This window comes from Zootoca vivipara, chromosome 3 (assembly GCF_965207765.1).
Source record: "Zootoca vivipara chromosome 3, rZooViv2.hap1.1, whole genome shotgun sequence".
Classification (NCBI taxonomy): Eukaryota; Metazoa; Chordata; class Lepidosauria; order Squamata; family Lacertidae; genus Zootoca; species Zootoca vivipara.
In genome coordinates, this window is record NC_142586.1 from 1,222,280 (window position 1) to 1,235,564 (window position 13,285).

At 44.7% G+C, this 13,285-nt stretch overlaps 1 protein-coding gene across 5 annotated transcripts in view; it reads right to left on the reverse strand.

The window, feature by feature from the left end:
- The window catches only part of TFAP2B (transcription factor AP-2 beta), a 68,937-nt gene that overhangs the window by 32,772 nt on the left and 22,880 nt on the right, over window positions 1-13,285 (reverse strand). For 3 of the 5 annotated variants that reach the window (XM_060272306.2, XM_088665485.1, XM_035110422.3), the window contains exons 4-5: window positions 10,952-11,014; window positions 4,542-4,761 (exon numbers count right to left, since the gene is read on the reverse strand). In XM_060272306.2, the coding sequence (XP_060128289.1) occupies window positions 4,542-4,761; window positions 10,952-11,014 (283 nt within the window). The remainder of the gene's footprint in view (window positions 1-4,541; window positions 4,762-10,951; window positions 11,015-13,285) is intronic. The other 2 variants (XM_035110423.3, XM_035110425.3) reach the window with 1 other exon arrangement.

A 13,285-nucleotide genomic window follows, 5' to 3' on the forward strand; every position in this document is an offset into this window, starting at 1 on the left:
AAATTGAGAAACGGAGAGGGAGAGGGAAGTAATGAGACAGACAGATCGAGAGATGGACAATGGGGAGGGGGAGAAAGGAGAGCAGGGGGGAGGGAGAAATCATGATTCTCGAGGAAGAGTTAAGCTGAGGGATCACAGAATTGTAGAGTAGGAAGGTGTCCCAAAGGGTCATCTAATCCAACCCTCTACAACACATGACTTACTGGTACTGGTTGGACCCTGCACCAGGAAAGCAAAAGGAGCTGGGGGCTGGTAGCGCCCAACCAAGGCAGCAGCAGCCCGATTCGATTTTTTATTTGAGCACTGGTTGGTTTCATTGTGGCTTGCTCGTAGTAAATGGGTAGGTCATGGGCATAGCCAAGGGGAGCAGGGGGCTGGTGGGCAGCTACCCCCCCCCCCACATCAATAAAAAATACATAGCTAACTGCGGTTCTGCCTCCCCCTTAACAAAAATCCTGCTTACGCCCATGAGATAGATTATTAGCTTTGAGGAAAAACAAATGTCTAGTCTTGAGAAACACCTCGGTGACCATAAAACTGGAAAGGTGGAAAGGTCAGAGAAGTAGGAGATCAAGACTTCCGGGATGCAGGTGGTTGTGGGGAGGAGAGTGACCACTTGTACAACTGCCCTCAGCAACGTGAAGAGTTTAGTATTGATTCTGAGTGTGTGTGCCTTTTAATTGCAGCTGGCAACCTTTTGACCAATTTAAATATATTTGCCTATTATTGAAATCTCGGTATTGCAGGCACATTTTAACAATATCTACCATTCCTTTTAGAAAAAGACCTGCAATTAAAGTGGGCCCCACTGAGGGAATGGAAGCTTTCACTAGTTGATCTAGCAATTAAAGGATTGCTGCTTTCCATTCATTTGACAAGAGCAACAGACTCACTTTGCAATGATAGAGGAAGACCCCACCTCTACTTCTGGGCTTCACTTCTTCATCAAGCAAATGGCAACCATTGGCCAGGATGCATGTGTGCATATGAACATAGATGGATGCATGCTGAAAACCACATGCCCAAGCTTCACACAGGCTGAAGGGAGGGGGAAGCTACATACTACAGGGGGGAAAGGGGGGGGAATAAGAAGGACAGGGCTTACTCTGCAACTGTGAAGATCTTACATTAGACGTGATTTCTGCACTGTTTCCCATCCTCTCTTCTGAAAAACACACCAGCTGGCTAGCTTCCCATTGGCTGCAGGAAGCTCCTACAGCCAATGGGAAGCTGCGCACGCCTCCTCCGTGCGGAAGGAGCACCAGAAATAGCCTTTGCTCATGCATGCACACACTACGGCCCACTGTGCTGTCTGCAGGACCGTGAACCGCCCCCAAGCCACAAAACCCTTGCAACCCCCTATACTTAGGCGCATAGCTGTCAAGTTTTCCCTTTTCTCACGAGGAAGTCTATTCAGCATAAGGGAATTTCCCTTTAAAAAGGGGAGAACTTGACAGCTATACTTAGGCACCCCATTTCACAGGCAAGGCCAATAACCCTCTCCCTCTGGTTTTCCCCCCAAACTGTTCTTTAGAGGCATCATGTATTGTAGCCATTGATAGGCCTGCCCTCCATGAATTGATCTCATCCCCTTTTAAAATCATCCCCACATATTGTGGCAGTGAATTCCATAGCTTCACTATGCCCTGTGTGAAGAATGACTGCCTGTTGTCTGCCTGAACCTTGCTTCATTTTGTTTGAGTACCATGGGAGAGGGGGAAACACATCCACTTTCTCCACATCATAAATATTTGTGAACACCTCTCTCATATTCCTCGTTCCTCACCCTTTTCTAAACTAAAAAGCCCCAAACACGGTATCATTTCCTCCCAGGTGGGTTGCTGTGACCCAGTGATCATTTGGGTTGCTCTTTCCTTGCAATCTCATTGCCCTCGGGAAACAAGCCCCCCCCTGCTCACTTCTAACTCCAAATCATTTATGAACCATTAAAAAAAAACTCCAGTCCCTATGCAGAGACCACACACCTGACACATCCACTATGAGGATTGTCTATTTATTCTTATTCTCTGCTTCCTGTTCTCTAACCAGGTACCATCAGAGGACCCATCCTCCAATTCCATGACTGCTAGAGTTACACAGTATCTACCAGGTCACTGCTGTACACTTATTCAATGGCATTCTCAAAGAACCAGAGTTCGGGCACAAATGAACCCCTTACTGAAGAGATGTACCACATTAACTGAAAGTAAGGAGTGTTTCCATGGTGGGGTGTGAAGAGCAAACAGTTCCGCTGCACCAGGCCAGCCCTTGCCCCTGGAGCAACACACCCCACCATGGAAACACTCCTCAAGCGGCTTTGTTGCATTTCCATGGAAGGGCATGGAGGATGAACAAAGCCAGCTGTGACAGGGCAGCCCCCACCACTGAAGTGATACCAGCCCCGAGCAGTGGGGGTGAGGGATGGCTCAGTGGGCTCCTTCACCCTCCGTGCCCCCCCCTGCATCCCCACCACAAGGGCACATGTGTATGTCCCGGGAGGGTGGGATGGAACACTGGGGCAGACAAGTCACAACAGTTCCTAGAGTGTCCACTAACAGGAACTCACCTGGAGGGACACCTGACTAAGTTCCTGTTCCTCCAGATATGCAGATGAGATGGGTTAGCTGGCAGAGAAAAGCCCCTAGCCAGCAGCCATTCTCTCTCTTAGCCTTCTCTCCTTCGATGGGAACACATCTCCAGAGAATCTCTAGTTAGGATGGTTCACCCTCTTGGCCTGCAGCCAAGAGAGAGACCAGATGGAGCCTTACTTTACTAAGTAGTCTCCACATGTATATATCTGTAACTTTTCTAAGCAAACCTGCCTTTCTGAGATTATGCTGTTAACTCAGGATGAAACTGTAAGTAAACTCTATCTTATTTTATAAACACTGTGTTGTGTATTTCTTTTAAGGGGGACAAAGGGGACTTTGCCAGGAAGTATAATATTGTACAGGTTTTAGCAAACCTGAATGCACACGCTTTGCTGCGCACAAAAGGGGAATGTCACTCTGCTGATATTGGAAGCTTGCTAACACAAGCTTGGATAGGATCTATCAAATAATATATCCTAATCCACATCCTAACATTCCCACAGGGAGCACCCTCCACTGCTGGTACATCAACACTCATCCCTTCTTCCCTGGCAGGAGGGAGGAAGCAGCATTTTGTGGTTGCCACATGTGCCAAAATGTATTGGGCCAGCCATGTGCCTTAGAATTTCTTACACCAACCCTTTAAAATAAGCCAGCATTATGAATTCCTGGAGGGGAAAGTTAAGGTTGGAATCGAGTCCTTTGCCTAAAAGAGATGGCTAACCTACAGCACTCAACATGTTGTACTCCAGCTCCCATCAGCCCTTGCCAACATAGCCAATGTCCAAGGATGATAGAACTCATAGCTCAGCAACATCTGGAAGAGCCCAGGCTAGCCACTCCCGGCCTAAGGCTACCTAATGTATTTTGATCCCTAGAATGCCTGGCTCACAAGTTAACTCCAGGCTGTTACAGTACAACAGCAAAAGTGCTGAATATGCATACATTATCATTTATCTATTATATCAACCCTGCCCTTCAAGTAAAACTTACTTAAAACAATGTTTAAAAAATAGATGAAAGCAAAAATAAGGCATTTGTTATTTCAGCATTGCAGGGGATTCAACTAGATGATCCTTGGTAGATGACCCAACCCAATGATTCTAGGATTCATGGTGAACAACTACTACAACTACTACTACTTAACATATCACAGGAAACAAAAAACAAAAGGCACCTGAGCAGGACAAGGTCCCAAAAGGACATGAGAGACTCAGTCGTAGGCAAGCCTCACTGGGGGAACACTCCAAAGATGGGGTGCCACAGCTGAAAAGAGTTTTTTTTCTCAGTTGCAACGTACGTCATCTCCAAAGGCACAGCCACCTGGGCCCAGAAGATGATCTTAACATTTGGGTAGATTCACTTGGGAGCATTTTAAGTATCCCAAGCTGTATATTGCTTTATAGGATATGCTCCTGAACTTTGAATTTGCTCTGAAAAGCAGTGCCAATGTAGTCCTTTAAGAACTGGTGAGATGTGTTCCACATGACCAGTCCAACTCAAAAGCCTTGCAGCCAACTGTTTTTTTCCCCCAAGAAGTCCTCAGAGCCCCATACATGCATAGTGGTAGCCAGACTGTTAAGTATACAGTGGTACCTCTACTTACAAATAACTCTACTTACAAATGTTTCTACTTACGAATGAAGCTCAGTCCGCCATCTAGGATGCGGTTTAGATAGGATTTTTTCTACTTACAAATTTTTAGATAGGGTTGCTTCTACTTATGAATTTTTTCTCCCAATGCATTCCTATGGGATTCGACTTACAAAATTTTTCTACTTACGAATGTGCGTTCGGAACGCATTAAATTCGTAAGTAGAGGTACCACTGTATGTCCTATGAGGTCTTCTACATGCATCAACATCAACAGATACTCACATAGCTGATCCCTGTAACAACACCTAATAAATCTCACACATAAGCACACATATAGCTATCCCAAGGCCTTACCTTCTAAGTACTCCTCCGAGAAGCGAGGCATTCAAACATTCTGGGGGTGAGAGGCGCCTTTGAACTTCTCCAACAGTTACTTTGTACTTGGAAGTTGAGCTGAGCAAAGAGAGCCGCCCAGGTACTGAACAAAATACTTCGCCTGTGTTCACAGACATGCCGCCAAGGAAGCCGTCTTTGTTCATCATCAGGGAAGTTACAGATTTTGGAGGAACTGGAACTGGGGAGACAGAAAAGTAGGTGTGGGAAACAGCACACTTCAGGGACCAGCTGGTCCAGCTCAGTCATAAGACCATGTTTGCTCAGCCTTACTGCCATGGCTCAGAGTCATATGGGGGATCCCATCACAGGGCTGGTTCTTATAGAGCTGCTATGGCAGGCCCCAATGCCACATTAGCAGTGTTTCACATAGAAAGACGCTTTGGGCGTTATCCTCAGAACACGAGAGCTGCTAAACTGAGAGGGACCAAAGGACCCCATCCAGAATGACAGTGAGCAGAGTGGGAGCAGCTGCCATGCAGCCTGACTGCATCCTTTACAGCTCACAGTAATGCTTGGAAGTCACTCTAACACTAAGCTGTGGGCAGAGGAGGCTCCTTTCCAGGACAGTAAGACTCTTCTTTCAGGAAGGAGCAACTGTGGCATAATAATGAGGAGTCAGTCTCGGACATTAGGCATTTCCCAACAACACAGAAAGAAGCCACATTGCTGAAGGTGATGTTGGCAAGAGTCCCATATTGCCTCAGCTTCCATGGAAAAGGACCACATGGCAAATTCTTTCCATGGAAGTAGTAAAAGGAGCCATGCTGCAATGGGTCCCAGGACAGCAAGGTGAACTTGGAAGGGAAGGGTACACAAACCATATGGAATAAGTCAATACCTACAATACTATCAGACTTAACATCGCTATTCATAATCCACCATATATGTGTGTGTGGCAGGGTACAACATAAAAACACAATAGGCACAGGAATGGCAGTGGTGGAGGAGGATGAGGAACCCCTCTTGTCACTGAGAAGCCAGGTTTAACAGGTGGGTGTCTATGAAGAGAGCCAGCTTCTATTGGTCAACTTGAGTTCAGCAGAGTACAGCTGTTGTGTCCCACTTTCTTTAATTTTTAAATCTGTGTTCATCTTAATCAGTGCACGAACTCTTGAGTTTCCCCTCTCTCTTTTAGGGTGACATGGAGCCTATGCCCTAAACCACGGACCCCCAAATTCAGCCTTCGAGATGTTTTGGGACTACAATTCCCATCATGCCTGACCACTGGTTCTGTTAGCTAGGGATGATGGGAGTTGTAGTTCCAAAACATCTGGAGGGCTGAGTTTGGGGATGCCTGCCCTAAACCCTTACATGGAGGGGGAAGGGCATTTCACTACCGGTAGAATTATAGAGTTGGAGGGACCTCAAAGGTCATCTAATCTGCTGCTGTTGCTACAGCATCTTGGATAGGTGGCAATTAAGCTTTGAAAACCTCCAGTGAAGGAAAGGCCTCCATCTTCCAAGGGAGTTTTCCTAACACTTTGTCAAAATCACCAATATTGTAATTTTAACCCACTGCTTTAGATCCTTTCCTAAAGCATCAGAAAATAAATTAGCTACATGTTTTAAGATGCTTATCATATCACCACCTCTTAATTGTCTTTTCCGGGCTAAATAGCATGTTAGGCCACACCTGCTGAAGCTAATTTTTTGCATAATTTTTAGGGTGGGGAAACCTATCCCTGTTATATTTAGTCACCCAGTTGCCTCTCAAACCAACAATTGTATATCTTTCTCTGGGCCAGTGACTGTTTCAAGCTTTTTCACAGATTAGATATTTAGAACACCAACCCATGAATCTATTAGTTTAACCCCAGGGTGGTTGCAACAATACTCCAATTAACCCTTCATAGATTCTTCCTTATCTCTAGGGAAGTTGCCCTGGTGTTTCTAAGTATATTTGTAATTATGTAGAAGTTGGAGACAGCAGGCGGCCTTTACTACAACCACATGGTAAAACAGAATATGTAACAAGGGCAATTAGAGATCCACAGCCTGACCCACTAACCCATTGAGCCAGAGAAACTTGTATGGAAAGCTCATCTAGGCACCGTGAAGTGATTGGAACATCACCTTCAAAAAAAAGCATTTTGGTTTAACTTGTTCCTGGATCACATCTATAAATGTAGTTTTAAAAAAGAGGGAAGTAAGCTTTTGAGCTGTTCGGTGTAGCTCCATAGATTATAATGGACAAGCCATTGCAAAGGAAACAATATCAGTGTTCTTAATAATATTTGTGGCACTCAGAGTTTAGATTGGTCAGTAACTTCTCTCTCTACGTATAAACTGTCAGACATTTTGTGCACTGTATAAACAAATACTTATTACTCGTAAATATTTGTTTCATTATTTTTTAGTACTGATTCACAAATAGAAAAAGGAAAGGAATCCAATGAATTGCTAAACTGGTAAACTTAGCAGCTGGATCATTTTTGCACTGGTTTGATAAAAACTTGTATATTTAGGTTTTTTTAACCCTTTATCCTGTCTTGGAATTGATGAAAGCATTATTTATTTATTTAAAAGTAGATAGACTGGGAGGGCTGGTTGTGTAAAAAAGCAAATCATTCTAATTCCAAATGAAAATGGAGCTCACTACTGAAAAGCTGTTTTCCCCTAAGATTCCAAGTTGCTCAAACAATTTATTTCAAGAATGAGCACTGTTTTAAGAGAATTAGAGCAAATTCACCAACTATAAGTAGACTTGGGTAGAAAGTTATTAAACAGGGCACCCCCCCCCAAAAAAAGGAGGAATTTATTGATATACCAGTATTTTGCTTGCTACTGAAATTTTTTAAAATCCCTATGATTTGCAGCAGGTGCTCTGATCAATCAACCAATCACTGTAATTTATACAGAGACTCCCTCCCCCAGTTGTTTCATTTGCTGCCTGTAATTGAGAAGGAACCATACTTAAGGTACGCTTCATGCAAGAGTTAATAAGGCCTGACAGCTGCTGCTATTGCTGCTTCCTTGCTATCAGTGCAGACTGGCGTTACCTTAATAGACAAAGCGAGTTCTCAAGTTCCAAAAGGGAGGGAAGGAGACATTTGGATTCTACAAACATGTCCTGCAGGAAGCCAAATATATATATGGCAAGTCTAGATTCTGTACTTTACACTCGTTCTTATAAAGAGCAGATGAAATGGTAAACCTGTGTCCGGACTGTCCCACTTCAGATTGTAGGTGAATGCTTTTTTTGGGGGGGGGATTTCTGGGTATAGAAAACTAAATGTCAGAGGAAAGGGTTATAACCTAGCCATTTTCCTTATATGCTAGATTTCTTACACTTAAGAATGTTATCCAAAGGCAAAACAATGCACCGCTTGAGCCGCTCGCCTGCAATCTGAAGTGGTACACTCCTGTAAGAAGGGGCTACCACAACTACTATTTGTGAGAACCAGGTCGCAGCTTTTTCTATGACACTTTCATGCCTCAAAATGAATCGCATCTATAGCTGGTTAGAAGAGAGGAAAGCCAACTTTTAAAAACTCCTTAAGGATTCCTAATATCATCATATACTGGCGCTAGTGTTTCAGCCAGGTGTGAAGTACAATATGAGCTATTTCAGCGGGACTCCTATTTCCAGCTACCGGTATGTATCCCTAGGAAAAGGATTGTTGCCCCATTCATGAAAGTACTCTTAGTGGCAAAAGGGGCGGGAGTATGGTGCGTGCGCATTGCATATACATTGATTATATATGTACACATCATCTTCCAAGCTTCCCAAACGTATAAAATCGAGTGTCTTAACAGACTAGGCTTACCAAGGAAATTGGCAAGTCAATAACCTCAAGGGAAAGAGTAGACAGAACAAGCTTTCGTCCAGGTTTTATTACAAAATATTTCCTTCCACCACCCCAGAATCCCACACTAAAGCGCTGTAACAACTACAGAAGTCAACCGCCCGTGTTAGATTTCATAGATCCGTGCTGCTTGGTGCGGATTGGACGGAGGTTTCAAAGTAAACGACTGAGTGGTTTTCTCTCATGGGAAGCGAAAGCTGGCTTGGCTTCCGTTTGCTCTTCTCGCGCATATGTTTTCCTTATATTCACGCAGTTCGATTAATTATTTATATTATTATTATTATTATTATTATTATTATTATTTTAAAAATCTATATTGCCCTTCTTCCGAGATTCACAGAGCGGTTTATAATATAAAAACACAAAAATACATAACATAGTAACAAACTAAAACAGTAAACCACCCTCTCCCCCATACAATTTAAAAGTCCATAGAGATTTATCTGTATATCTAATGGATCTATCACTCGTCTAGGGCGAGGTGTTGCAGGGGCTTATCTGCGAAATCAATCCCAATTGAGTGAGTTAGTTGTGGCTTAACTGCGCCCTGTGGATAAAGGGAATGCACTCTGCACATGCTCAAAGGGACTACCTTCATTATTAATCTGCATCTCTTAGGCCTTATTATCAGCTTTGTAAAACAAGTTCTAGGGGTCTCACAAATCTTTCAGCTGGATCCTAAACTTGGTTTTTACTAGCATTCTTTAAGTTCTCACCAGAACTTCCTTCCAAGAGATGTATTTAGAATGAATCTCCTTCCCCTCCCTTTCACCACCCCTACTCTGCATTTTAGAAATTTTTATATTAGCTCCTTGGTCTATCAGGGCTCCTGAACGCCTTCCATGACCAGAAAATAAAATATCAGATCACAGAAGGCATTTAATTAGAAAGAAACGAAAAAAAGCCCAATCTGATCAAACCGAGTGGAACCAGCAGCTCTGGGATCTTGGCTGACCAGGCCTAAAACAAGTCTGGGGGTGAGTTTTGCTGGTCTTCCTCTGCAAAGACCCCCATCCTAACCGCCTTCAGCCTCTGTCGCCCCCGGCCGCTTAACTGGCGTAGCGAGGCAGTCATAGCAGCTCCCACGGGCAACGCAACAACATGGTCACTTCAAAAGAAAGGGGTCCCTTTCTATTATTGATGCAATAAGTTATAAATGATCAAGAACTAATTTCAAGGATATGAATATTAGTATTGTAAGGTTTGTGTCTTTGTAAGTTTTTTCTGTATGTTTGTATTGTATGTTTGTACTGTATATTTGCACGTATGTACCGTATGTTTGTTTGTATGTACGTACGTACGTATGTCTGTAGGTATATCCGCTATGTTAAAAGCTTGTAATAAACTTAATTTTAAAAAAAAGAAAGAAAGGGGTCCCATTTTTAAAACGAAGACGACCCCCTTACACACCACTTGCTTTTTAGTTGCATCCTCACACGAGGAAACTGCACCTTTACAGGGCAGGTCTACGCAGATTTACTCCGAAGCAAGTCTCACTAGTTGGGGGGGGGGGTCTCAACCTTATTCTACAAGTGGCAGCGCCCCCTCCCTTTTGTCAATCGATAAGCATTTTTAATAGGCACTTAAACATATTTACAGCTGGAATCGCTGCCAACTCTATACTGTAGGCCTGACTCATTTCGGGCCCCAATCTTCTCAGACGCGCTTGCCAACAAACAAACTTACCCCGAAGAGTTTTAGAAGGACAGGTTAAATCAAGGGATGTAGATGAAAGCCTGAGATGCAGTTCTGCCCCCTTGTCTTCAGCAGAAAGAGGTTGCCTGTCTCCAGAATTGCCACTACTATGAGGAAGCTGCTGATAGGATTAGTTGGTTTGTTAAATTTGTATACCGCCCTTCATCCGAGGATCAGAGGGCGGTTTACAATAAGACCATAGCAAAACTAGAAAGATGCCCTATTCCTAACGCTGCTCATCTTTCCTGCCTTGTGAAATCTGGAAGTATCTTGCCATAATTGTTAGCAGCAGGTATCCTACATTTCTTGGGTTGTGGCGGAAGGAATACATTCAGGAAAGTTTTTTTCAGCTTTAGTGGACTTGCGTTGGAACTGAGTACTCTTACGAAGCCTGATCCCTATACATATTTACTCGGAAGCAAGTCCCACCACGTTCGATAGGACTTGCTACCAGAGAAGCATGCACAGGATTGCAGCCTTACCTGGAAGTCAGTCCAAGACAATGGGACTTACTTTGCGGGGTGGGGGTGGTTAAATTAAAATACGTGACCAGAAGACCAGATCCAAGGGTCCAGCAGCCTGCATCCTAAAGTTGTCTCCGAGGAGTAAGGGCTCCAAAAGGCGCCCTAATCCCACCCTAACCCCAACCGCACTTTCTCCCCAGTTGCTTAATTTGTTTGGGACCATTCTCACGTCCAGGATCCTTTTCACCCTTTCCTTACGTGGGGATGTGCTTCCAATTAAATGTGTTGAGGTCGGAGCGCGAGTCCTGCAGCCAACTGGGCGGTGGATCTGGATGCCAGTGTCTCATCAAACCCATCCTCCAAGTAAGTAGACCATTCAGGCTGCAACCCTGTGCATACTTACCTGGGAGTAAGCGCCGTTGAACACACTGGGACTTACTTCCGAGTAAACATACATAGGATCGGGCTGGACATGAGGGGAAAAAACAAGAACACACACACTCTACTTGATGTAAAGAAAATATTCATCTGAGTCAGAGGCTGCGGTCCTAAGTCACAAGAGGGACCCTCATTAAAATGAACGGAACTTGCCTCTAAGTAGATCTGATCGGGACTGGAGTGCAAGCGGAGTTTAAACAGATATTGCACTTGTCGCTTTGCCCGCTTATATAACTGAAGCCAATGCATTTCATAGCATTTTCCCTTGCAGGTACCGTCTGGGTATTATCGCGCCTGCCTGCTTCTTCTTCTTGTTGTTGCTACAGTCCCTTTGAAAGAAGCAGCCCTTTAGTAAAGGGCGAGATGACTTGGGCAAACATTTCCAAATACACGGAGAGCTCCTGCAAACCTCTGCATAACCGTATCCATTGCAATTTCATAGCTCCGGAGATGTGCGCCCTAATCTCCAGTCCATCTTTTTGTAAATTACCTAAATCTTCTCTCTCTTTTTGAAGGGAAGAAAGGAAAGGAAAGGGGAAAGTGAGCCTCACACGGAAAAAACTATAGGGACCGAGCTATCTAGAGCTGTATAATTACTTTTATATTAAAGCTACTGCCAAATGTAATGCTATTTGGAGATTTCAGTTACTCAAGATATACCCATTAGGCGCACAAGAGCGGGGGCGGACGCGGCACAACGCACAGCGAAAGCACACCCCGTGGCTCATGATTAATTTTAACCTAAATGCCTCCTCCACTTATTGTTGTTGGTGATGATTACGATGATCCAGAGGAGCTTTATTTTGTTCTCGAGTTCAGCGTAGCAACGATTTTACTCTCCCAGCCATGGTACCTATATTTAACCTCCACTGTCCCTGAACACCAGCTGCAAGGAAACACATATGAGGAGGGACCTGTTGTGCTTTGGTCCTCCTTGCCAGCTTCCCATAGGCATCTGGTTTGCTAGTACGTATGAGAACAGGATAACGGACTAGACGGGCTTTGGGCCCGATCCAGCAGGGCTCTTCTGTTAGCTCAAACTACTGACTCTGTTTCTGATGCTGGAGCTCAGCCCCGAAACTTTTCAGAGGCAGAGTGACTCTGAGCACGAACAGGGCTCAGTTGGCTCCTTGCTGAGTCTGCAGTACTATTAACATCTGTTTTACTTCTCTGTAGCCATTGAATGCAATAGAATTTACTTCTCAGAAAATATTAAGGACCGTTCTTCACTTTATACGGAGGGAAGTACTGGAATTCCGGACTGGTATCATTTCAGTTGCCGAAGTGTAGCTGGGGGTGTCATTTCTGAATGCTCCCCAAAGTAACCCCATCGCTCTGCATTGGGTAAACTAGCACGAGAGAGAGAGAGAGAGAGAGAGAGAGAGAGAGAGAGAGAGAGAGAGAGAGAGAGAGAGAGAGAGAGAGAGAGAGAGAGAGAGAGAGAGAGAGAGAGAGAGAGAGAAGCCTTCGCACAGCCTCTTTGCTCAGCGCCAACATTATTAGCGGCAAGGAACTGTGCCCGCCACCAGAGCGGCGTCCGGAAATGTGACTCTAACCTGCAATTCCCCGTTGAATCCGCCACCCCATTCGGTAGGACCATCAACCCAGACACACTTTGCAACAGCCCCCACAGAACTCAGCGGGGTCTTTCCGTCGGAGCAAATCCATGTTCCTAGCTAGTCATCTACTTTCTTTATAAGTCAATGGAATTTAATCGCAAGTAAAGTAACTAGGATTGGGGAGCGGGTGGGGGAGGGGAGTTAAGTAATTGCAGCTTTTTATTATCATTATCATTATCATCATTATCATTATAACATATTTATTTATACTCCGCCTTTTTCCTTGATAAGGTCTCAAGGCGATTTACAGCCCTTGAGCCACTACATTCTTTGCTTCGGCTGCTGTGCCGGGCAAGACACACACACACACCCCAGATGCTCTCTCAAACCCAAGAGCCTTTTCCTCTCTCGTCTGCTTGGGAGCGCTTCCTCCCGCACGGCCGCACCCGCTGCCACTCCGGTGTAATATTATAACCGAGGTGCGTGCTTTTGTTTTAATTTCGAACAGAAGGAAGGGACCGCCCTCCCCGCTTCGCTCCCCCTCTTCCTCCCTCCCTCCCTCCCTTTCTCTTGAGCTTATCAATAGGAGCGAGGGAGCCGCAGTAGCCGCTTGGTTTGCTAGTAATTATGAACTACAATCCTGTTCCCGAAAACGGGAGCTCTTAGTCGAGCAAGATCGCTTTGAAACGACAGCAGGAAACGGCAAGGAAATGGAGCGTGCAGCAACCCAGCGTGAAACT